This window comes from Suricata suricatta, chromosome 4 (assembly GCF_006229205.1).
Source record: "Suricata suricatta isolate VVHF042 chromosome 4, meerkat_22Aug2017_6uvM2_HiC, whole genome shotgun sequence".
Lineage (NCBI taxonomy): Eukaryota > Metazoa > Chordata > Mammalia > Carnivora > Herpestidae > Suricata > Suricata suricatta.
In genome coordinates, this window is record NC_043703.1 from 68,745,332 (window position 1) to 68,769,269 (window position 23,938).

A 23,938-nucleotide genomic window follows, 5' to 3' on the forward strand; every position below is an offset into this window, starting at 1 on the left:
GTCGCTTCTGGGGCGGGCTTTCTACGGGGGGGGAGGGGGCGAGCTAAGGCCAAGCCCGCGATTTCGTTCCCTTTTTTTTTTTTTTGGCAAGCCTCAGTTCGCTCCTTCCGCGGTCGCCCCCGATTCCCCACGCGGCTTCTGCGAGCTGGCTGAGCCGCCCCCAGCTCGTCCCCCTCCTTCCGAGCCTATCTTTGCGCACCGCAGATGCGGGGCTGCTGAGCTTTTTCTTCCGCATTGTGAATCTCCGAAATGAACTAGAAGCTTCCAGAGCCTGTAGGCTGCTGCTTGTCCAGTGAGCGGGCGGATTGTTGTTAGCGACCGCAGAATCACTCCTTTGATGCCTTTTCTTGCGCACTTTGGGTTGCTAACGCTGTTGAGACTTAGTGCCTGGGATCGTTGATGAAGATGTAAACGTCCTTGTGCTCATTTTAGGAGAGCCGTTCAGGAGGAATCCTGAATCATGTTCCAGTTCACTAATTTTGCACAGTTTAAATAAAGGAGATAAAATGAAAATGGCACACTTTTGTGCTAGAATTCGGGGATGCATGTTGTCAGAATTAAAATGTTCCATTCCACAACTGCGTGGGGTGGGCTACATTTTATTAAAGCAACTTTTTCAAGGGGCTTATTTTCTGAGATCTTACATACAAACACTCCTGCGTGTACACTGATGAAAACTGGTTACTTCTCAGGAAAATTAATGTAGGTATTTTTTTTTAAATGTCTGATACCCAAGATTAAAAGCCTGGAATGATACCTTGAGCCCCAAGGTAGCATAACTGTGTTTGTATCACTGTTTGAGTGCAGATGGCCCTTTGTGAAAGTGAATGGAAAATCGGGAAATTAGTATATACTTGGCAATGATTGTAGACTTGGGAAGACTGTTATTCCATGATTCCACCTCTTTGCAAATCTACAATCTGTTCTTTAGATGTGTAAAGGTCTATCTAATTGGAGTACAGTAGGAAGACATTATGTCAGGCTTTCATGCTTAGGTACAATAATCATCTTTGTTCCCTTTGATCCAATAGAAAGGAAAAGCTGTTCAAATGAGAGTAAATACTGTATGTGTGGCTATGGTGACCACCTTGAAACTAAAGACAGCATCTATGTCCCTAGAAAAGGTAAACAGTATTGGAGTTCCGGCTGATCTTTTTGATACAATAGATGTTTGACCCATTTGCTTTGGCCAGTGTTAATTTCCATGTGGAAAATGAGTAAAGGCATTCTGCAAGTGAAGGATTACTCTGGACCTCGAAGCTTATTTGTTTACAGAATGTAAACATTTGAACACTTCTCAGGCTTTTAGGATACTATTTAGCACCTGGGCAGAGGGCATTTCTGGTAGAGCAACCTTAAACTTGATTCAGCTCCGTGTTTAGTGCCCTCAGCATATTCCCACTTTGTTCATCTCACAATTACTCCTTTCTGCTCTCTGATACAAAATCTAATTTGCTTTCCTCCTCCTAACGAGACTTGAGTTTACCTGTGTTTTGTGCTACCATTGCATTTCCGTTGCTGAGAAGGCTGTCTCACAGAGGTCATTTTTGGTCTCTTCCAGGCTCACTTAATGTAACTAATTATGTATGCTTCTCCCTCGACATTTATACTCCTTTTGCTGCAGTACTTGCGCTGCATCATTTGTGCTTGGCCTCCTTAAGTAGAGTTCCCCGTAGGACCCTCTCTTGTGCTTTCAAACTACAGAAACATAACTTAGGCCCACTTGTTTGATTCATATAAATCTGTTGATCTTGAAGAGTATATCAGGACAGTAATCAGTATAACCGTGATCCTTAGATTTGTACCGAGTTGTCAACTGAGAAGTGGAATTAACTCCATATATTTCGTTGATCATGTGGTTAGGGCCAAGTTAATAATACCCTTTATTCAGAGTATTTTCAGAGTTCCTGTCCGTTTCCTAATTGGGGGCCTGGAGAATTACACTGGTGTTTGAGGTCATGGAGAATGCCCCCCCCCCACCCCACCCCCGCCATCAGCAGATGTTTTTGGCTGAGACTGCCCCTCCCCTCAGGTCGGATTCTCAGAGGAACGGTTCAAGCTTCTGCTGAGGATCTGACTACAGCTTTAGGCTCCGGAGTTGTGCTGCACTTGTGCTGCCCCCCTCCCCCAACCATGGGTTGGAAACTTTAATATTATTTTCTCATCTATGCTTTTTAACATTCTGAGACATGTGGTTTGTGTATTTTCTAGATCAGTCATATCATTTGGATCAAAAAACAGAACAATTGGAGTTGCAGCCAAAAATCAGGTATGTTCTTTAAGACCATTCTGGTCACTTCTTTGAGGGGGAGGTTAGGAAATAATCTAAACCTATTTATTTTTGAGTTTTAGAAATGTAATGCAGGTATTTATGAGCCCTTGGATGGTTATTTTTTCTTTCTGTTCCCTTCCTCTTTTAGTGAGTAAGATCTGTCTTAACTTTCTAATGTGCCAACCTTAATTTTTAGTAATTTTGCTACCTTATCTAATTTTTTAAAATTATAAATAAGACACCTGAAGTTTTTTCACGTGGAGCTTCTTATGATACTCATTTGAGAGTTAAAGATTCCTTCTAGAAGTTCTGTATTTTAAAAGCATTTTCAGGTTATGTAATAATTAAGGTAAGCCTAGGAGAACTATCTGTCTAGACCAGTGCTGTCTCATAGGGCAGCTTGAAATGTGAAGCAAATATGACCTATACATGAGCTTTTGAAGTCTTAAAAGGAAATAAAGCATCTCATCAATATTTTATATTGTGTACATGTTGAAATGACAGTATTTTGGATCTATTAGGCTAAATAAGTCACTGAAATTAACTTCCCTTGTTAGTAATGTGACTGGAACATTAATGTGTGCCGCTCCCATTATAACCAGTGAACCCTTAGGGTTGGGGAGGGAAAATAAAGAACATGAAATATGAAATCTGTTTTTGAGAAGCTGGAAGAAAGAGATTGAAAAAATTCTTTTAAATACAGAAAATAGTATTGCTAAAAACTCTAAACCTGGCATGGTATAATAAGGCAAGTTGGAAGAGATACAAGGTAAAAGAGGAAAAAAAGAGAAAAATAGCTATGCAGACTCAAAATGGTATACTTAAAAGGGGCACCTCAGTGAAGTAACTGTTTCCCTCAATATGGCCACTTAGAATATTGAAATGCCAGACCCTAAATTCTTATGCAATTTTTTTGTGGTTCTGTGAGGGGAGTCAGTGGATCCTCAGATCTAGCCTATAGATTACTAGATACACTTCAATTCCATTTCAGGATCACAGGGAGTTTTAGTACATAAACATGCTTAAATTCCATGTTTGAAAAACTAGTACTACCAAGCTGTCTTCCTCCCTTTAAAAGAAGTAGATCAGAGAAAACAGTAAATAGTAAACTGTTCTGGTATTTTCATTACTTCAGAAATCTGTTTTTAATTTTTTAATTGTGTATTTTAAATAAAGTTTCCACTGTTGAGTGCTTTGAGTGAAATATACTATAAAGTGGGACTTTTTAATCCAGAGTCTAAACATCAAAAATACATAGTTAAAAGTCACTTAGAAAATGTTGAATTATCCCTGCCTCTTCTGCTTTTTGGTACAGATAATTAACGTTTCGTTATTATAGCAATCCATGGCACAAAATGTTTATCCTGACCAAGTAACCATTTATTAGAGTAAAACAGTTAAAATGTTAACTTTTTTTGTTAAGGTAAGTTGACTTGTAGTGCTTCTAGATCTCCATCTCATGTATTCATTGGGTATAAAACTTAACAAGTTTAGTGGGAAAAAGGAATGAAATTAAGGGATGCAGTTCTTGATTTTTCAGGGCTTTAGTGGTAGTTTCACCATCTTTGAGTTTCACCATCTTGCAGAGTTTGAAATGTTTTTAAAAGTCTGTAGTGAGTTTTGCCTCCTGTTCCCTCTCACTGCCTGCCTACCTTTTGGCATTTCCCAGGGTTGCAGAGAAGGTTATTTATATTGTGGTTTGAGCTGTACAATTGGCTTTTTATAAAATTACAATTCTGATAGGTGTTCAAATTAGAAAAAAAAATTTAACTTCTAATTTTTTTTGCAGCAAATCACTCATGCAAACAATACAGTATCTAACTTCAAAAGGTTTCATGGCCGAGCATTCAATGACCCCTTCATTCAAAAGGAGAAGGAAAACTTAAGTTATGATTTGGTTCCAATGAAAAATGGTGGTGTTGGAATAAAGGTAATATAACTGACCAACCTTAGTGTCCTTAGTAGGAAATGAATTCACCTAGAGAAAAAACTGCCTAAGTCTTAATAGATGTTTCCCTCAAATTTCTTAATTAAGTGAGATGATCTTGTTTTTGTCAAGTTCTTCTGAACTGTAGGTATATGTTTTAATGTTTGAAAAATATTTAAATGGCATATATTGCTATTAATATCTCATAACTTCTTTATAATTGTTAAAATTCAGGTGTTAAAATAAAAATAGTTGTGTTACAGAAGGCTATTCCATCACAGTGCGGTTGCAGTTGTTTGAAGAGCAGTCGTGTAATAAAGACAACCGGAGGTCTCCTAACCTAGCAGGAGCGTTCCTGAGTTATGATCCCCACAAAATGATACTTGTCCTAGTGATTCATCCCTTCAGTTAGAATGGAAATTTACTTTCTGTAATGTTTTTGCTGGTACTCTGGGTAGAGGGAAAATTTGCCCGAGCTTTTTTCTCCTCTTCATCTCTAGGGAAAAGTTCTTTCTTAGAGTTTTTGGGTTTTTTTTTTTTTTTGCTTCCTATTCCTTTCTTCTTTTCTGTCAGCTGTAACAATAAAGATTTTCTAGAAGAGAGTATGTAATAACGTACGGAAGTTAGTGCTAACATGTAACTCTGCTACAATGTTTAAGACGTTCCTGTCCCCCATACAGGTAATGTACATGGATGAAGAGCATCTATTTAGTGTGGAGCAGATAACTGCCATGCTGTTGACTAAGTTGAAGGAAACTGCCGAAAACAACCTCAAGAAACCAGTCACAGACTGTGTTATTTCAGTAAGTAGAATTCAACATGGAATATGTTTTCTTTAAATTTGCCTTTTTTTCCTACTCTGAAGTATTCAGTGTGTAGAAGCTGTTGTATTACTAGACATCAAAATCCTACCGGACTGTAGTAACATAGTGTTGAGGAGCGTTTCAGGGTATGTTTGAGTGGTATTTTTAGCCAGAAGTCACAGGGGGTTCCTGACTGGAGGTGCAAATCAGAATCTCCCATGGGGCTCTTTGACAAGACTGATTGGTTGAATTGGGAGGCATTCTCACGCTGCTCATTAACACATGGTTAGATGACTTAATGGGGGTTTTCAGAATCCTATGTTGTGAATCAGTTCATTAGAAGTTTTAAGATGTAACTCACCAGTAGTGACAAAACTTAAAAGATTTTTTAGCACCAGCAAATCCACTATCTGCATGGATGGTGGATAAGTTGCCAAGGAGTATTAGAAAAGGACAAAAGTCAATCGTTTATTCAGACACCAAAAAAGCAGCTGTGAGCCCTGCTCTCCCAAGTGTCTAGGGTCACTTTCGGGTCTGTGGCTGTGCTCTGCACTCAGGCTGTCTGTAATGGGCCACGTCGTGTCCGGTCTTTGCATCGCAGCCTCCAGCAAGGCGGCCTGCCCAGACCAGGCAGCAGCCTCTATGACCGTGTGTCCTAGGGTGTGAAAGGGTAGAGGCAGAGAGCCCTGTCTTGCCCTTGCAAAACAAAATATGTTCTACTAAAGAAGTACTTGGCTGTTGTGTGGAGAAATAATAATAATATTAATCTCTGGTAAAATGAAAGAATTAATTTACAAGTCAGTAGTTTACCCCCACCCCCATATAAGCTCATATGGAAAACTGTGGAAAGCAGTTCCTGATTTGAAAAGTGAGCGGAGACCCACTTTTGCTCTTGCCTCTCTCTCTGAAGCAGCTACAGATACTTTGGGGGAAAAAATGAAAGCCACTGTACTAAGTTTTCTCTTAGGTACTTTCTAGTTAAGTGATTCTATGAGTGTATTGTTGGATTCTCCTCTTGAAGAGTGTCCTAGTTAAAGTGCTGTCCTAGAAAGTGATCAAAAGAATTACCCTAGCTGAAAGCCCAAGTCAGCACCTTAAGAAACTTCATCCCATCCCCAGAGCTGTTTTTGCTCTTTCTTTTAGGAATAGCAACAGGCTTTGCCAAAAAATGTTTTTGTAATCTTAACAGGTCTACAGAATTAGAAGCCCCCCCGCCGTCATCTATTAATGCTTGAATACGATAGATAGCAAACTCGAGGGCGATGGTATGTGCTAGAATCAGCTCTGCGTTGTCTTTAGGCACCTGTAGTAGTCTCTGTAGTTCAGGTACATTTAACATGAAATGTTGAGTGAACATTGTGATTTCCAAAAGTCAGAAATGTCTGACAAGCTTGGAAATGGTATTTCTTATACTTAGATTTAAAGCTTTTATTAGGTAGAGGCAGTTGTCATATGTCTTACTGAATACTCCTGATTAACTTTTATTTTGGGTTAAACTTTGGTTACAGTAATTGATAATACAATTTGGTGGCAATTTTTTTTTTATGTTTTTTATTTATTTTTGAGACAGAGAGAGACAGTGTGAGCAGGGGAGGATGAGAAAGAGAGGGAAATACAGAATCTGAAACAGGCTTCAAGCTCTGAGCTAGCTGTCCGCACAGACCCTGATGCGGGGCTCGAACCCATGAACCATGAGATCATGACCTGAGCTGAAGCTGGGTGCTTACCCACCTGAGCCACGTGGGTGCCCCAATTTTTTTTAATAGCCACTCTTCTGAAAGTTAAGGAACTTGCTGGAAACTGACTCTAACGGTCTGCTTCTGTTTTATAACTTTATTAGGCACATATTTTTGGACTGTCGTTAATGTATTATAAGTGGTTGTGAGGAATTTGTGTGTGTTGTAGACAACTTAAAGTTCTTTCATTTCTTGTTGGTAGGTCCCCTCTTTCTTCACAGATGCTGAGAGGCGGTCTGTATTAGACGCTGCACAAATAGTTGGCCTAAACTGCCTAAGACTTATGAACGACATGACTGCTGGTAAGAAAAAAACCCTATTTTTGTGTAGAAGTGAATATACTGTCAAAACTTGGTTAAGACAATTCAGGTATCATAACCAAACACTGTTTCGCGTACTTGTAGAAACATAGCCTAGTAAAAAACGGGTTAGTTTTGAAAGCAGGAATTCTAGTTTCTTTCAGATGCTTATAAACATAAGCCTGAGAAACATAATGAGAAATTGACACTTTGTCAGTTTATGAATCTGTTGTCCTAGGAGATACTTGTAAGTATATATTTTAATCCTTTGGATTCTGTGTGTTGAATTTAGTTTATTTCCTCACATGGTTTTTATAGTTAAATTCTCCCCAGACCTTCAGGATTTGAGGTTTCACAGCTACCCTGACTACATGTATTAACTAGGTTAAAAATTATTTTCCTTCTTTAGTCATTGGTCATTCACCTTCTATGAAAGGTTGATTTAAGCTGTACCATGTGCCAGACACTGTTAGTACAGAGAGTGGTGAGCAGAAGAGTCACTGCTCTTCCTCCTAGAGCCTTTACTAGTTCTTATGATGGCAGGTGAACAGAAAGTCCGTTACAGTTTAGTGTGTCCAGACAAAGCAAGTAGGACTTCTTTCTAGAATCTTTCCAGTAGGCATATTTTTTTGAAACTCTTAATTCAAGTATCAGTAAAGGTGTGTCAGGAAACGCTGACACAGTCTCCTTAAGGTAGAGGAGTTATTTGCCTTGGATCTAAAAAGAAATTGATAGGAACTGCCATTGCTATAGTTGTATATTAAATTCTTAATTTTTTTGGATAAGCATTCTCCTGGCAGGTTGTCATTAAAATGTAAGTATGGTGTACCTAGCCTGCTAATGTTTGTGGTTACATTTCATTGTATTTGTACCTTGTACTTTTTTTGTCACATCTCTTCATTGAAAAGATTGTAATAGAGCATTGTAATAAAATCAGAAAGGGAAAAAATTATTGCTGCCATGAAAATTAGTATGAAGTCAGGTGTTAAACTTGTTCACCAAGTTTCCTGCATGTATAATTCTTTTGGTAATGATGAAATCCTTAAGAAAATGTGAACCAAAGAATTGAAACAGTTATTTTTTTGTAGTTGCTTTGAATTACGGAATTTATAAGCAGGATCTCCCAGGCCTGGATGAGAAACCTCGGATAGTGGTTTTTGTTGATATGGGACACTCAGCTTTTCAAGTGTCTGCCTGTGCCTTTAACAAGGGAAAACTGAAGGTAAAGTCATAAATTTGAACTAAATGACCAAAACCTATGAAGTGTGTTGTGGTTGTCGTTACTTTGAGCTACTGAGCTTCTTTGACTTTGTGCTTAGGAAGAAGGTTTTGGGTAACTGTATTAACAAGCAGTTATTCCTAGGGTTGTTCTCCATAAAGACATGTGATTATCTTAGGAGGCCCTTAAGTGTTCCTGCTTAGGAAGGAGAAGCATTTTAAGATGATCTTCTATGTAACCATTAAAAGTAAATTAGAGCTTTAGCATTTCATTTGGATTTGGTAGTAACCTTTCTCTTGACTTAAATTTCATATTAATGTAATTTAAATAGAAGTCTTCTATCTTATTAGTCTTTAGTTTGTGTAGTAATATTTAAGATTCTAATTAAAAATACGATTGAAAATAACCAGATTATTTGTTGTTTTAACTAAATCAGGTACTGGGAACAGCTTTTGATCCTTTCTTAGGAGGGAAAAACTTTGATGAAAAGTTAGTGGAACATTTTTGTGCAGAATTTAAAACTAAGTACAAGTTGGATGCAAAATCCAAAATTCGAGCACTGCTTCGTCTGTATCAAGAGTGTGAAAAATTGAAAAAGCTGATGAGCTCTAACAGCACGGACCTTCCACTAAACATCGAGTGCTTTATGAATGACAAAGATGTTTCCGGAAAGATGAACAGGTGTGTCTTCAATTCTGCTAGATTAAATAGAAGAAACTTCTTGCTGAAACTATAGCCCAGGTGTCAGTCTAGCTGTGGTATTGAGAGTCTTGGACCACATTTCAAGATTATATGCTACATACTAGGACTGTTAACACCATGAGAATTAGGGTCACTTCTGCAAAGAGGTTTATTTACTATTTTAAAGAATAGGTATATTTTTTAATGTTTATTTTTGAGAGAGAGAGAGAGAGAGAGAGAGTAGGGAGGGTTTGGGGAGAGGCTGTGAGAACAGAGGATCTGAAGCAGGTTCTGTGCTGACACCAGAGAGCCCAACGTGGGGCTTGAGCTCATGCACGGTGAGATCGTGTCCTGGGCCAAAGTTGGACGCTTGACCAACTGAGCCACTCAGGCACCCCTGCACCTCTTTGCAAGTGCCCTTATGATGAAATCTTAGTATTTATCAACTCTCAGTATTTCTGGGCCAGTAATTGAACAGTGTTTTACAAAAACCATTTAGGAGTAAAATGGCTGTCTTGATATAAAGTGATCTCTTCTGGTAATACCAATAGAAGTAATTTCCCCCAGTTTCTTTTCTGTACCTGTTTTGTATATTTATATATTTCTTTAAAAGTTAACAAATTACAGTAGAGTTAAACTTGGCCCATGTGGAATTGAGGTTGGCTGAGTAAAAAACAAGTTCATTGGGTTAATATTATTTTTTAAAAATAGGACAGACTATTGGTTTTAAGATGATTTTTCTAAAAATTTATAGAGCTTTTCTTACTTGCCAAGGGCACAATTTGAAGAACTCTGTGCTGACCTCCTACAAAAGATAGAGGCTCCCCTTCACTCCCTCCTGGAACAGACTCAGCTCAGAGTTGAAGATGTGAGTGCTGTGGAGATCGTTGGAGGCACTACACGAATTCCAGCCGTGAAAGAAAAAATTGCCCGGTTCTTTGGAAAAGATATTAGCACGACGCTCAATGCAGACGAAGCCGTGGCTAGAGGATGCGCACTGCAGGTACCGGCTTCTCTGCCCTCCTTTCTCTCCCTGCTCGCTCCTCACACCCTTCCGGCTTCCCTGCGTTGTGCTGGCCTCCCCCAGGAAGCAGAGCCTGTGTCTAGTTACATATCACAAGGGAGCTCACTTCCAAAAGTGGCTGTTAATTCTGCACGGAGACCAGGGTTTTCAGATCTGGAACATCCAGGAAGTTTTTGCAGCTGATGCCTCTCGAACTGTGGATTAGGAATGGCCTGATTCTGAGGAGACCTGGGAAACACGGCTGTAAAGCACGCATCAGCTGCGTGGGGGTGGCAGTTGTTACAAAGCACACAGGGGAATTAGAGGAGCACTGGGGTGAGTAAGGAATTGCTTTGAGGGAAGATTTCCTGGGCTACCTGACTTTAACTTGCTCATCAAGTAAGAAGGCGGCTCAGAGGCTCAGGTTTGTTTGACAAAGCGAAAGCACCAAAACTACAAGTTACTGGTAGGAAAACTCGTATCTGTGGCTAGGATATTTTAGTCTGACATAAGTAGTTTTGACTAACTTTCAAGTTAACTGTGCTTAAATTTTAATCTAGTTAGTACACCTATTTTTAATATAAAGCAAAGCAGGAGATGCTATATACAAAATTATTTAGAAGGATTGAACTTAATATTGAAAAAAAGAATATATAGAAACTATTGTCAGTAATCTATTGTATCATCATGATCCATCATGAGATTTTCATTTTTTATTTCCTTGACAATGGGTATGCCCCCTGACCTAACAAGTCTCCCACTCCCCCGGAACATCAGAAGTTTATCATTTCTTTAGAGAAAGAGCTTATTTTGGTCTCTCTTTTGAAGGGTCCTGTGCTAATCAGAAATGGCCTTTTAGCGTAGTCATGTATTTCGTCATTGTTATGTGACTACTCTAAATCCACCTGTCTGTTGGGTGTTGTCTATCCCAAATTTGAATTTACCATTGCCTCCTTTATAAAATTGCTTGAAAATATGAATATTTGGGGTTTTATCTTTTTTCAGTTTCTTAGACATTAAAAGATGATGTGGACAGGCCTGTTTGTGGGTATACGCACAGATTCTGAAGTGGTGCAGCTTGTAGCTGAAACTGCTATCAGGACATTTCTGGAAGGGACCATGTGTTTTCCCAAGCTCCTGTGAAATTTACTGTTAGTTAACAGTTGCCATCCTAAGATTCACTGTTACTATCTTGTCTTTATATTTGGGGATTGGCCTGGTGTTTAGATGGTAAATCTTTGCACTGAAGATAATGTGTACCATAGCAGTTTTGAATTTGAACTTAAACTTGATATCCAGTTTGAATTGAGTTGTATATTAAATGATGAATGCAAGTGTTTATTCAGGACCTCATGGTAATCCTTTTTCTTTTTTCCTTGTAAGTGTGCAATTCTTTCCCCAGCATTCAAAGTGAGAGAATTTTCCATCACAGATGCAGTTCCTTTTCCAATATCTCTGGTGTGGAGCCATGACTCAGAAGATACTGAAGGGTAGGTAGCAGACGGTCACTGTCCAAATGCTGTATTTTAATATCCAGGGAAATCAACAAATGGCTTTTACAGTTGAGGGTCTGATTAATCAAATTGGGATCTTTGGATAACCACATCGATCAAAATATTTCTCTCATTTTGGTGTTGATAAATGGTGAGCGAGTATGGGTGGAGGTTTCAGAGGGTTTATTCTGTTTGTGTAGCCCAGTCCGCTTTTGCGTGTCTGCAGTACTGAATGCCTCTCCCTTTCCTCTAGCGTGCATGAAGTGTTTAGTCGGAACCACGCTGCTCCCTTCTCCAAAGTGCTCACTTTCTTGAGGAGGGGACCTTTTGAGCTAGAAGCTTTCTATTCTGATCCTCAAGGAGTTCCATATCCAGAAGCAAAAATAGGTGAGCAATTAATTCTGTGCATTAACGCTTTTAAAGACTTCGTGTACAGATGTAAAAATCTGTCTTCGTGCTGTTGAGTGGAATATAATTCCCCATGTGAAGACATCTTGATTTAGAATACTGGTGGTGGAGAAATCATGGAGGACGTAGAGAGGACGTGACACGCTCCAGCTACAGTCCCTTCCACGCGCTTGCAGTTAGGAAGGGTTTCTTCTCTTCTGATACAGCCTCTGTTTAAAGGATTAGCACCTACTTTTAATGTTAACCTTTCTTCTGGATGGAATCTTACTTCCAACTGAAAACCTGCCTCCAAACCCATTGAAAAGTACATGTTTTTTGGTACATTTTTATTTGAGAGGTTTGGCACTGTCTGTTTTGACTCTTAGTAACTGGAAGTCTGTGGAGAGAGCGATCTGCCTGAGTGGCCGGTCTCTCTCCCAGGCTGAGGGTGAGATTTGCCAGTATCGCTAGATGTGCTCAGGGCTCCCTCTGCCCCATGCCTTTTTGTAACGAAGCTGTTTTGAAGGAGTCTAATCTGACAGCTGGGTCTTCTTTTTTATTGTTTACAACTTAAAATGTACTGACATGAATTGTTGTTCTTTTGTTTTTAAACGGTTTTTACGAGTTTATTGCTAAGAAATTAAGAAGTTGTTGAATAGTGACTTGATTGGATAGGTTGGATTCTATGCATTAGTTCCCCATCATGCAAAGGGTACGATCCAAGCTTTTTAGTATGTCATCAGGTTAACATGTTATCACCAAAACTGAGAAGCTTAGACATACTTAACGGTCTTCCAGTTCTGTCTCTCCTGTGACTCGTCTTGGATGCCCCAGTGTAAATACTGGTTTTTTTTTAATGGGTCTTAGGGTAATTATATATTTCCTGACCTCTCGTGATTTGATAATTATTGAATGTCAATTCCAGCATCTTTCACTGACCTGGTAATTAAATCTGTAACTTTCTGTGTTTGTGTAGACAGCACCTTAAATATAGGGCTGTTAATTCCCATATAGTGCTCTGCACATAATTATGTTCAAAATACTTAATTTTGGTGTAGTGATCTCTGGAATAACATGGCTATTAGTGGAGATGATAGCTAACACTTAGGACTTGGTTCTGTAGTTTTACATGCGCACTATAAACACTTAGCAACTGCCAGTGGAAGCACAGATAGGTTAAATAACTTGCATTAGGTCACACGGCCTGGGTTGAAACCCGAGTCAGAGTCCACACTCGTAATGCCTACTGAGTAATGGTCTGGAATTACTGTATTTTGCACAGTAATTTCAGACTTTGATAGCAGGTTTTATCAACACCACTCCTATTTAAGACCTAGGGAAATGGTTTGATTATTCAGTCAGAGAAACAGTATGCCCTGAAGACCCTGTAGGATTCAAATGCGTCTGGTGCTGGTACCACTCAGAGCCTCTACCTTACACCTGCTAACAGCTCTTCCAGTCTAGGGGCGCTTACCAGTCTGGGGACACCAGGTGCTAAGGGGCAGGGACTGTTTGTCCGCAGTGTGATGTCTGTGTTAAATAGAAACAATCCCAAGAGAGCCCGGACTTTTGAAGGTTTTGTGGCATATTGAGACTAAACCCAAAGCACTGAAGTATATACCATACGACTAAGTTTATTTTATGTCTATAGTAAAAAGAGATTCTTAATTCAGTTGCTAGTGAAAAATGGGGAGATTTAGGAAGAGCGTACTTTAAAGCTGTATTTCCTGGCCTCTGACTTCTCCATGGAGATGTAGATTCACTTCTAAAATTGCCAATTTCTTTTTGTTCCAGGCCGCTTCGTAGTTCAGAATGTTTCTGCGCAGAAAGATGGAGAAAAATCTAGAGTGAAAGTGAAAGTGCGAGTCAATACCCATGGCATTTTCACCATCTCTACAGCATCTATGGTGGAGAAAGTCCCAACCGAGGAGAATGAAGCATCTTCTGTTGAGGCGGACATGGAGTGTCCAAACCAAAGAGCGGCAGAAAACTCCGACACCGATGTAAGTGTGTGGGTCAGCCTTTGTGTTTGAATATAGAGCTAGAGCTGAACTAATTCTATGGAAGGGTAGGGAAAGGTTACATACATGTTTCTTAATTTTGGTTAGCATTTTGGGTAGTGATGGTAATAGCAATTGCTAGATGATAATACATACAGCCCAGATTTTGGTGAATTACAATTAAACTCTATAGCGCTTAATTTGAACTGGCACCTTACAATGTAACTAGAGTCATAAAGTTTCTCTGAATTGTTTTTTTTAATACATGGACTGCATGTTGAGAAGGCAGTGTTGATTGATGATTAAGAAAACAAGAAAAAAGACTTAAAATTAATTTGGCATATATACCAAATATTGAAGATGATTTTTAAAAATTGTGAAATTACCTGGTATTTCAGGACTTAGTTGCTTTTATTTTACATGGTTTGCACTTCGTGTACGTTGCTTGCTGTATTGTGGGAGGAAGGAAGAGAAGTACACAGAGAAAAGAAAGTTGTTCACGTTCTTAATTTAGACTTTCGTTAGCATGATTGCAAAAGAATTTTAAGAAACTTCAAAATAGATTAGCTGTTAGAGTTTACTTTTGGATAATAATCACAGCTTAAATGAAGAGGCAAGCAGTGTAATGTTCTAGTTAACATGTAAGAAAGTGTGGTATCTGTGGTCAGAAAACTATTAGCACTGTTACAATTTCTAGAACATTTAAAGAACATTAACATGATCTTTAGTTTTGTTCTCATTTAGAAGAACTTCAAAATAATGAAATGATCAGTGCCATACTTTTCCATTTGGCAACAGACACCATTATTCTAATACCTGTTGTGTCAAGTCTCTTAGTGCCTTTTGGATATATTTACATCTTGAGTGCCTTGTTTCTGAATACTTCAGTGTCTGCCTTAGAATTTTGAAGCTCTGAAAGAAAAATTTTAAGAGGCTTCAGGATGGACACAAAGTAGTTAAGTTAGAATGTTTCATGCTTCTCCCGAAAATGGGAAAAGATAGCACACACACTGATGATTGGGGATTGAGTTCTACTAACACGTAGCACATATTCTTTATCTTGATCTTCTGAGGTGGAAATGGCTGGATCACAAAAAGAAGGTGGGGACAGACGGGGTCTTGGGCATCTGTAAGCTGATACGAATCTCTGAATGACTGATAGTTGGCTATTTTATGCAGCTGTTCAGTTCATTGAAATGGAGCTGTGTCGAGATGCTCCAGGCTGCTGGTGAAATTTAAGTTTTGGCATCTTGTTTCTGGGAGAGAGGACTGGAGTAATCCTACTTTTTGTGCTTTTGAGAGTTTAATAGCTGTACAGAGCGAGGTGAGCCTTTCTTAAAGGAGAGTACTTGATTGTCATCACATCAATCAAAATGCCTACTGCTTGGTTATTTAACTACAGTAACTGTTACCATTGAAAGGATTTCTTACAGGTTTAAGATTTATAAGGAGTTTTCATGTGTTTATTTTGCTTTTATCCAGTATCTTTTCCCCCCACTTATTAAGATTTCAGAAATTGAGTGTACTGTCTTTGGTGCCCTATAACCTTTTAAATTTATACAAGTACACCTGCTTTCTACATCCTTTGTGCCTGGGCTTTCATTTCAGAAAAATATCCAGCAAGACAACAGTGAAGCTGGAACACAGCCCCAGGTACAAACCGATGGTCAACAAACCTCACAGTCTCCCCCTTCACCTGAACTTACCTCAGAAGAAAACAAAATCCCAGATGCTGACAAAGTGAGTGACTCTTCTAGTTCATTCCTTTAGACAATGTTGCAACATGTGATCATTAATGATATCATTAAATCTGCAGTTTCGAGAGCAAGCACCAAGTTACTTTTTCTGTGTAGGATTTTTCTTCTGTTAATTTTTTACATGTTTTTCAATTAAAATGAGTTAGAGGTTCTCAAGCTCAACTCAGGAAATTGAATATCCTGCTTTAAACATGACAGCTTCTCTTGACTAACTGCTGCTCCGAGCAACAAGAGAGGCGCGCACGGCACTTCTGGTCTTCTCTAGTGCCAGAGGCAGCTGTTAATGTGAGCAGCAGAAGTACACACCCCAGTGCTGTGTGATGAGTTCCTGCTGGAGTTAGTCTGATGATAAATACGCGGGCTATAGGAGTCTAGTAAACTTTTTTCTCCTCTCAAGTCACCTGTCTAATGATGATGATCTGGTAACAACCAGATTGTACTTCAAAGTAATTCTGCTCTGCCATGCTTCCACGGGTGTATTGGAAGCTAAATTATTTGTGTTGTGTCCCTTGAAAAATGACAGCTTCTAATAAGCAAACCTTTAAAATTCATGGTCCGATAGGTCCCAGAAAGTTCCCATTGGTAACATGCTGTTCTGTGCTTTGCAGAACTTCGCTTTTTGTGCAAGTTGCATGTAAATTACTAACCTTTCATTAGTGATTTGGTTTTCTCTCACCCTCAGATGAATCACACAATTGTTCATTGGCAAGAATACGTTATACGCTTGGTATCTCATGCCCTCATTGGTCCTGTGGGGCTCCTGCTATGACTCCCTGAGAGCCGCCTTTTTCTCTCTCCAGGCATTGGGTCATGGTGGCGGCGGTGGTGGTGGAGGAGGAGCAGCACTGCTTTCTCTGCCGCAGCAGCTCCCTTCCGTCCCTATGCTCCCCCTTCACTTAGTGTCGAGCGTTAGCTGACTTGTGCTGATAGTCTCAGTACCTGTCTGGAACGTGACCTCGGGTACCGTCTCATGTTCTTAGTTGTAGGTGGGACCGATAGCGTCAGGCCCTCTGGAGCACTGTCTCACTCCTTTGGAGAGTCCATCCGTGCCTTGTCAAGTGCCATTTTGTGGTATATTGGTTTAGTCAGTAGTTGGTTTAACGTTGGACCATCAGAGTCTTATGCTGACTTCACTGCCACACATGTGCCGTCATCCATTTGTTTCCCAAATATCTGTCGTATTCCTGTGTCGTACTCGTAGGTGTGGATGTCCTCTAATTTTTCCTTGTGGTTGGTGCCCCCAGAGCATGCATAGTCTGTTGGGGGGTTCTGGGCACTAGAGTGACAAACACATGGGGGACTGCAGGCTGATGGGTGAGGCAGCCGGCCACACGTCGGAGACCTGTGACTCAGGAATCCTGAGACAAGGCTGGGAAACCGGAGCTCTAGTCCTGTCTGTCTGCGTCATGTTAGGCAAGCCGCTGAACCTTATTCAAGTCCCAGTTTCTCCTGTGAAGTGCCTGGAGTTTGAACATTTGTCTAACCCCTCAGAATTTTCCAGTGGCAGAGCTTGCTGTACTGATGGGCTGTTCGTTCCTGTGGGGCCATCCCAGCCAGTCAGGGCATATGTTTTATACCCCGGGGTTATTTCCTAGTCTTTTTTACAGCTGAGTTTCCTAAATTGCGTTCTTTATCACCTCAGCTAGAAGAAATCTATAGAAATGGAAACATACAGAAAAGTCTTAGAAAATTAAAGGCAATAGGAGATACTTACTTCTTTAGCCCTGTATTTACATATTTTGAAAAACTGCAGTAAACTGTTAGTATTTGCTGCATCATTTCATTTTCTGTATTAAGGCTCTTTGTCTCTTTTTACCTTACAGAGTTGCTTGTGAAAAGTGGGATGACTCAAAGACAGATAGTAGGAATACGGATATTTATATGCATACTTGCACGCGTGTGTGTGTGTGTGTGTGTAAGAGTGAGAGATCCCCACTCTCACTCGGTAGGAAACTTTAAAAGGCACTCATCAGCATAGTGCTGACTATAACTGCAGCAGGTCTGATACTGGGATACAGGGATTTAAGGATATGTGACAGGAGTGGATGGATCCTGACATGTTTAGCATTGGGCATGGTTTATTTTAGTTACTCTTAAGATTCTAGACTGATACTTAACGATGTGGTGATTTAATACTATTTTTGACTTTTGGAGTCTGAGATACTGCTTAAGGGGGTTAAAAATTAAAGACCCATGAAGAAAAGCTTTAGCAGGAGAAATTAAGTTTAATATGCAAAGAGAAAAACATCCTGGTGGATTCTCAAAGGAAAGTATGACCTGTTTAAATTGTAACTACAGCCCAGTTTAAAATGGGTGGGTGGGAATTAGATGATCTTCTACATTCTTCTAACTTCTGAGTTTAGGGACTTTATTTTTACCTAAGTCAACAGTAAGTATGATAGGGAGATAGTGTCATCCTTGTTTCGAGGATTATATAAGGATTTTTCCACTTCTTTTTTACCCCTTTCCTAAGGCAAATGAAAAGAAAGTTGACCAGCCTCCAGAAGCTAAAAAACCCAAAATAAAGGTGGTGAATGTTGAGCTGCCTATCGAAGCCAACTTGGTCTGGCAGTTAGGGAAAGACCTGCTTAACATGTATATCGAGACAGAGGTAAGTACTTCAGGCAGATATTTTTGATTCTGGAATGTATTTAGTTGTTTGGCCCTGTTAACCCATATTTCTAATAGATAAACGGGTACACTTCTTTCCTGTATGCCAAGGTTTATACAGTTTTAGGGATAGGATGAATCCATAACTAACGGTTTTTCGATTTAATTTTTTTAACAAGTTTTATTTCTATTTTTGCATCCTTTTAAAAGGAATCTATGCCATAGATCATTCTGCTAGGTGTATAATTGATTGCCCAAGTTCTTGGAAGAAATTGGATGCCAGTATGTTTCTATACAGAGCACAGTACAATTGGTATCTTAGGCCACAATAAATATTTCTGTTAAAATACATTGTGCTTCTTTGTAGTCTAGAATATGTGAACATAATGAGATTCAGTTTTATTTTGCTGAGATGGCAACATTGTAGAAATTTAATAATTATACCTCATTTATATTTTATAAGTAAGTGGATAAATAAATTTAAAGTCCTTGATTTCAGACATGGTGGCAGTATGGTGTGACCATTATATATTGGCCAATATCAATCCCAGTATAAGACAATCCTATAACTACCAAAAAAAAAAAAAAAAAAACCTAAATTACAGTGGATTGGGTTTTTCCCCGCCCTTGGTATTAAACCTGAGATGCAAAAGTTATGTAATTTATTGCCTAATGTTTTTTTAAAAAATCACAACCTACTATGTGTATTTAGTAAATGAAGAACTTTGTAAGATTCGTTGCAAGATTCATAGGCATAAATTAGAGCTGTTAACGCTTTTTTGGGGGGTGGGTATATACTTGTTAATTTTAACAGCAGAGTCTAGTTAAAATTCAGCTATGGATAACAGAAGACTTTGTTTTCTGACAGGGTAAGATGATAATGCAAGATAAATTGGAAAAGGAAAGAAACGATGCTAAAAATGCAGTGGAGGAATATGTGTACGAGTTCAGGGACAAGCTGTGTGGACCATATGAAAAATTTATAAGTGAGCAGGTATGTGGAGAGCACCGTCGTCGTTTTCTGAGTTTATTATGAGCAGAAGCGCACATGCATGCCCACAAGCTGGGGTGGGGGGACGAGCGAGAAGGGGAGAGAGGCCCCCTCGCTGTCCGCACAGAGCCTGATGCAGGGCTCAGGCTCCCACACCGTGAGATTGGGACCTGAGCTGAGATCAGACTTGGATGCTTAACTAACCGAGCCACCCAGGTGCCCCAGGCTCTGTTTTTATTTGGAAACTGTCATAAAGTGTTCATGTCAAGTTTGTCATTTAAATCTCTACTAGATTATGTAGTGAGCTTTTTGAAAATCGAAAACTTGAAGTAGAAATTGTATAAAAGTCTCGGAAAGAGGCTCATTACTGATGGCAATTTTATTTATTCTAACTTCTCCCAATGACTGTTTAGTTTTTATCATCCAGAAGAAAGACATTTATTCACACATTTATTCAGAGTCTATGACACTAAAGGTATGGGGGCTAGAGAGATAAATAAGAAAAAAACCTCTGCTTTCAAAGACCTCAAACTTTTTTTTTTTAAATGACTGGTTCCCTTGCCTGCTCATGGTCATTGTTTTATCCCATGAGATTGTTCATGGTGTCATTCCAGTTCTTGAGCACATTGTTCCCCTTAGTCCTTTTCTAAACTCCCAAAGTCAGTGTGGCTGAGGAAACCCCAGAGGCACGACTCTGAAAGATCGGACTTGGAAACAAATTGGCTAGATAGAAATGTGGGATGGTTTAGGGATTAATTCTGAAGTTAAAAGAATTTAAACTTGGAGGAGTCTGTTTTAGTTCTGAGATCCTTGGGCTACCTTGTAATAAACTTTTAGTTTTTGGCTCTGCCCTGATATTTCCTGAATGTCTTAGATAGTTGAGATTTTGAAAGACATGACCCAAAACCAGGTAGACCTCCTAAGGCTAGAGTAGAAATAATTACACGAATTAGCTCAGAAATGATTTCTTGTAGGTTCAGTGATTGAATTGTCAAGTTGTCAGTGTTCAGTAGTTGTGGGACTAAATAGAAAGTTACGTGACCAAGGCCTAATTATTTGGAGAACAGGAAGAGAACTGCTCTTCCGTAACCACGTTTTAATGTATAGATTGTCCAAAACTGGACTTCTGAGATCGATCCATTATTGTTAAGTCAGTGAGCATTTTACCAAAAACACAGATGTCCTTGGGTAAAAGAGATGCCGAAGACCTGCTGGTAATCCCTCGTGTAAAATGTATGGAGCTGATAGTGTTTACTGCTCCTTGATAACTTTTCAGTAAAGAGAATCCAGCTAATCAGAGCTCCTTCCCAGAAATAAGATTGGTTACTTCGTGCTGAACACTTCTGAGCATGACTGTCTTGCGGTGAACCTTTTTGAAGTAAAATTGCAACTGATACTGATTTCTCATGTTTTCATACATAGGATCACCAAAATTTTCTGAGACTGCTCACAGAGACCGAAAACTGGCTCTATGAAGAAGGAGAGGACCAAGCTAAACAAGCATATGTTGACAAGCTGGAAGAGTTAATGGTAGGCCCTTCTCTCCCCCTAGACTGCTGACTTCTGAGCTGCAGTTAGACCAATGTTAACTTACTACATTTTGTTTTAGAAAATTGGCACTCCTGTTAAAGTGCGGTTTCAAGAAGCCGAGGAACGACCAAAAATGTTTGAAGAACTGGGACAGAGACTACAGCACTATGCCAAGATAGCCGCGGACTTCAGAAACAACGTGAGTCTTTTTACACATTGCCGGGAAGTTAACCTAGATTTCAGTAAGCTAATTCTAAGTTGAGGAACCTTCACTGTGACCGCATCTTCTTAAATGAGGCATTTGTTTTTGTATTGGAGACCAGAGGTAGGTTTGAACTTCATGGAGAATTGGGTCGGGTGAGATGTTCTTGTTACATACTTAATTTCACAGGATAACTATGCTGCTTTCCATTCAGGATGAGAAATACAATCACATTGATGAGTCCGAGATGAAAAAGGTTGAGAAGTCTGTTAATGAAGTGATGGAGTGGATGAATAACGTCATGAACGCTCAGGCTAAACAGAGTCTTGATCAGGATCCAGTTGTACATGCTCAGGAAATTAAAGCAAAAATCAAGGTAAGTATCAATGTCTAATGTTTATTCCTGTGTTTTCTTTGGGACTCAAGTTGTAATCCTGTGAACTTTAAATGACTCTTTATTTGATCAGTCTTCACCTCATCCTGATTGAAACCAGATTGCTTACTAGTTGATTGTCGATACTACAAAATATGGAAGACCTTATGTTACTGTTAAATTTCCATTTCTTCATTGTTCATTTACTTCACCAAATACGTTGTTGAGTGCCCACCATGTGGAGGCCGTTATTCACAGATTAAACTTTGAGGTAGGAGGGCAGTCCCCGCCCCTGTGGCAATCCGCCTGCCGGCCCGAGGAAGCCTAACAGCACACAAGAATAGAAGGAAGCCTCCGACGGTGTCAGATGCGGAGGGCACAAATTAAAGCAGTCAAAGTGGTAGGATTCTGGGCACTGGAGAAGGACCCAGATTGGTATTGTATCAAGGAAGGCCTTGCCTAGTGTGTGAGGCTTTAAAGAAAGTTCAGGAGAAAACCAAGGAATGCTTTTCACCTGGAAGAAGATTTAGACCCAGTGAAGATTACAGAAACGTGAGCCTCTGAAGTCAAGGGGCTGCAGCTTGACCCCCAGCTCTTCCACTCACAGGTTTTCCTGGTCTTGAGGTTAAGTTATGCAGCCTCTCTGAACCATCTTTTCTCTTTCGTATGTAGATGGAGATCCTAATTCCCACTTTCTAATATTGTTGTGAGGATTAAATCAGGCAATGTAATATGTGAATAATTTGCAAGCTCCTGATACCTCATAGAGGAGGATTCACTTCTCTTTTAGTCCGGCCTCAAGCTGCAGTTTTGGGAAAATGAATTCCTTGAGATACCTATAATTGGAGTGGGTAGAGATGTAACCATGCAAGTATGTTAGGAAAGTAACTGAAAATGGGTGGATCTGAGTTCACCTGATGACCAGTTTTGTTTTCCTTGCTTAGGAGCTGAATAACACTTGTGAACCCGTTGTAACACAACCCAAACCCAAAATCGAGTCACCCAAACTGGAAAGAACTCCAAATGGCCCAAATATTGACAAAAAGGAAGAAGATTTAGAAGGCAAAGAAAATTTTGGTGCTGAGCCTCCACATCAGAATGGGGAATGTTACCCTAACGAGAAGAGCTCCGTTAACATGGACTTGGACTAGATCACACCACGGGGGCTTAGTCCTTCAATTAATAACATATTTTTGCCATAGTATGTGATTCTACATAACATACTGAGACTATTTATATTTTCTTTTTTAAGGATGTTTAGAAATTTTGTGTATTATATGGAAAGAAAAAAGCTTAAGTCTGTAGTCTTTATGATCCTAAAAGGGAAAATTGCCTTGGTAACTTTCAGATTCCTGTGGAATTGTGAATTCATACTAAGCTTCTGTGCAGTATTCCCATTTGCATCACTGAGGATGAATTTGACTTTTGTCTTTTGGAGAAAATAAACTGTACTGCTTGCTCAAGAGGGCTGTGGTTAAAATCTTCAAGTGTTGGTTCCTGCCAAGGTAGTTTTCTTGCACTTTGCTCTCCGTTTCAGCATGTGTGTGGATGTGGATGTTTATAAACAAGACTAAGTCTGATTTCATAAGGGCTTTCTAATATTAATTCTGTCCAATAGAATATGACTTTTTGCTTTGATATTAAAAATCCATTGAGTAAAGCAAAAGCTAGTGAAATGTGTTAGCAGCATGCAGAACAAAACCTTTCAACTATATCTTGTTACACAGTACATTGTCATGTGAAGGTGTAAATTGGAAGAAATGTTGATTGTCACTGATATTGTGAAGCCTTTTATGAGCTTTAAAATAAAGTTCATCTTATGGTGTCATTTCTAAACAGTTTTGTCACTAACTTAAACGGGACGGGGGGAGAGGAAAGGAATGGAAACTATAGCCGAAATGAAGTGACTTCGTAATAAAATCCCAATTTTCCTTTTCTGTTACTCCTTACGTAGGCTTTCTCCTGATAGAAAAGTAGCATGCATTTATTACGTTAATATAAAGCTGAATATAACTCCCAACACCCGGGGGAAAAGCATTAACTTGTTGCATATCTTTCAAGCCATTTCCTCCTAATTCTGTGTGTGTGTTGGGACGGGTATTCGTGTTCCTTTTTGTGTCGGATGCTTTTCATAACTCTGACCAAGGAAAGAAGTAAATACAGGCAGGTGTTGTAACTTCACTGCTCTGCTGAGTTCCAGTGTGAAGACATAATAGAAATACTTTAACCGATCCCAGCGATGGTAGAGAGTGGTTTCTCTGGGTTTTTTAATCTAATTAATGCCGCAAGAAATTCCACCTTTTCTAAGGACAAGAAGTGTTGGGGGTGGGGTGGGGAAGACCTGCTCACTTCGGATGGAGGACCACCACACTGTACCACTGAGCGCTTTGACTGAAGATCAACTTCCCCTCACCAAGGGGCAGAACTCACCTTTTCGGTGTTGCCAGTCGGTTATAATCTGCTTGGCTGCTGTGTCCCAGGCTTCTCCGAGTTCAGTGCTTAAACCAGCCCCCGCCCTCCGGCTACTCCGCAGCCGTCCTGCACTCAGGAACGTGTCTCTGTAGATGTGGCTTGTACTTCAACATAAATTTGTTTGCCTGCTTGTGCTTCATAAATGTTTTATTCATTCTTATTTGTAACATTTATAACATTTAT

The 23,938-nt window shown here is 39.6% G+C and overlaps 1 protein-coding gene across 2 annotated transcripts; it reads left to right on the forward strand.

Moving 5' to 3' along the window:
* Positions 1–2,152: 2,152 nt before the first annotated feature.
* On the forward strand, positions 2,153–23,119 carry HSPH1 (heat shock protein family H (Hsp110) member 1). 2 transcript variants are annotated; one of them, XM_029936881.1, is made up of 17 exons: positions 2,153–2,269; positions 4,062–4,202; positions 4,880–5,002; positions 6,941–7,040; positions 8,126–8,259; positions 8,693–8,937; positions 9,712–9,940; positions 11,324–11,430; positions 11,687–11,820; positions 13,615–13,823; positions 15,429–15,560; positions 18,051–18,188; positions 19,056–19,181; positions 20,601–20,708; positions 20,788–20,907; positions 21,125–21,286; positions 22,228–23,119. In XM_029936881.1, exons 1-17 carry the CDS (start codon positions 2,168–2,170, stop codon positions 22,432–22,434), a joined length of 2,517 nt encoding a protein of 838 aa, XP_029792741.1. In that variant the 5' UTR covers positions 2,153–2,167; the 3' UTR covers positions 22,435–23,119. The 2 variants fall into 2 exon arrangements, with proteins under 2 accessions (XP_029792741.1, XP_029792742.1); XM_029936882.1 differs by lacking the exon at positions 15,429–15,560.
* The last annotated feature ends 819 nt before the right edge of the window (positions 23,120–23,938 follow it).

Excerpts from the sequence above, each read along its gene's own strand:
- HSPH1 (XM_029936881.1), top strand. The coding sequence starts at position 2,168 with ATGCTTTTTAACATTCTGAGACATGTGGTTTGTGTATTTTCTAGATCA. Across the intron at positions 2,270-4,061 it reads GAGTTGCAGCCAAAAATCAG|CAAATCACTCATGCAAACAA; the intron begins GTATGTTCTTTA and ends TTTTTTTTGCAG. Across the intron at positions 15,561-18,050 it reads AAATCCCAGATGCTGACAAA|GCAAATGAAAAGAAAGTTGA; the intron begins GTGAGTGACTCT and ends CCCTTTCCTAAG.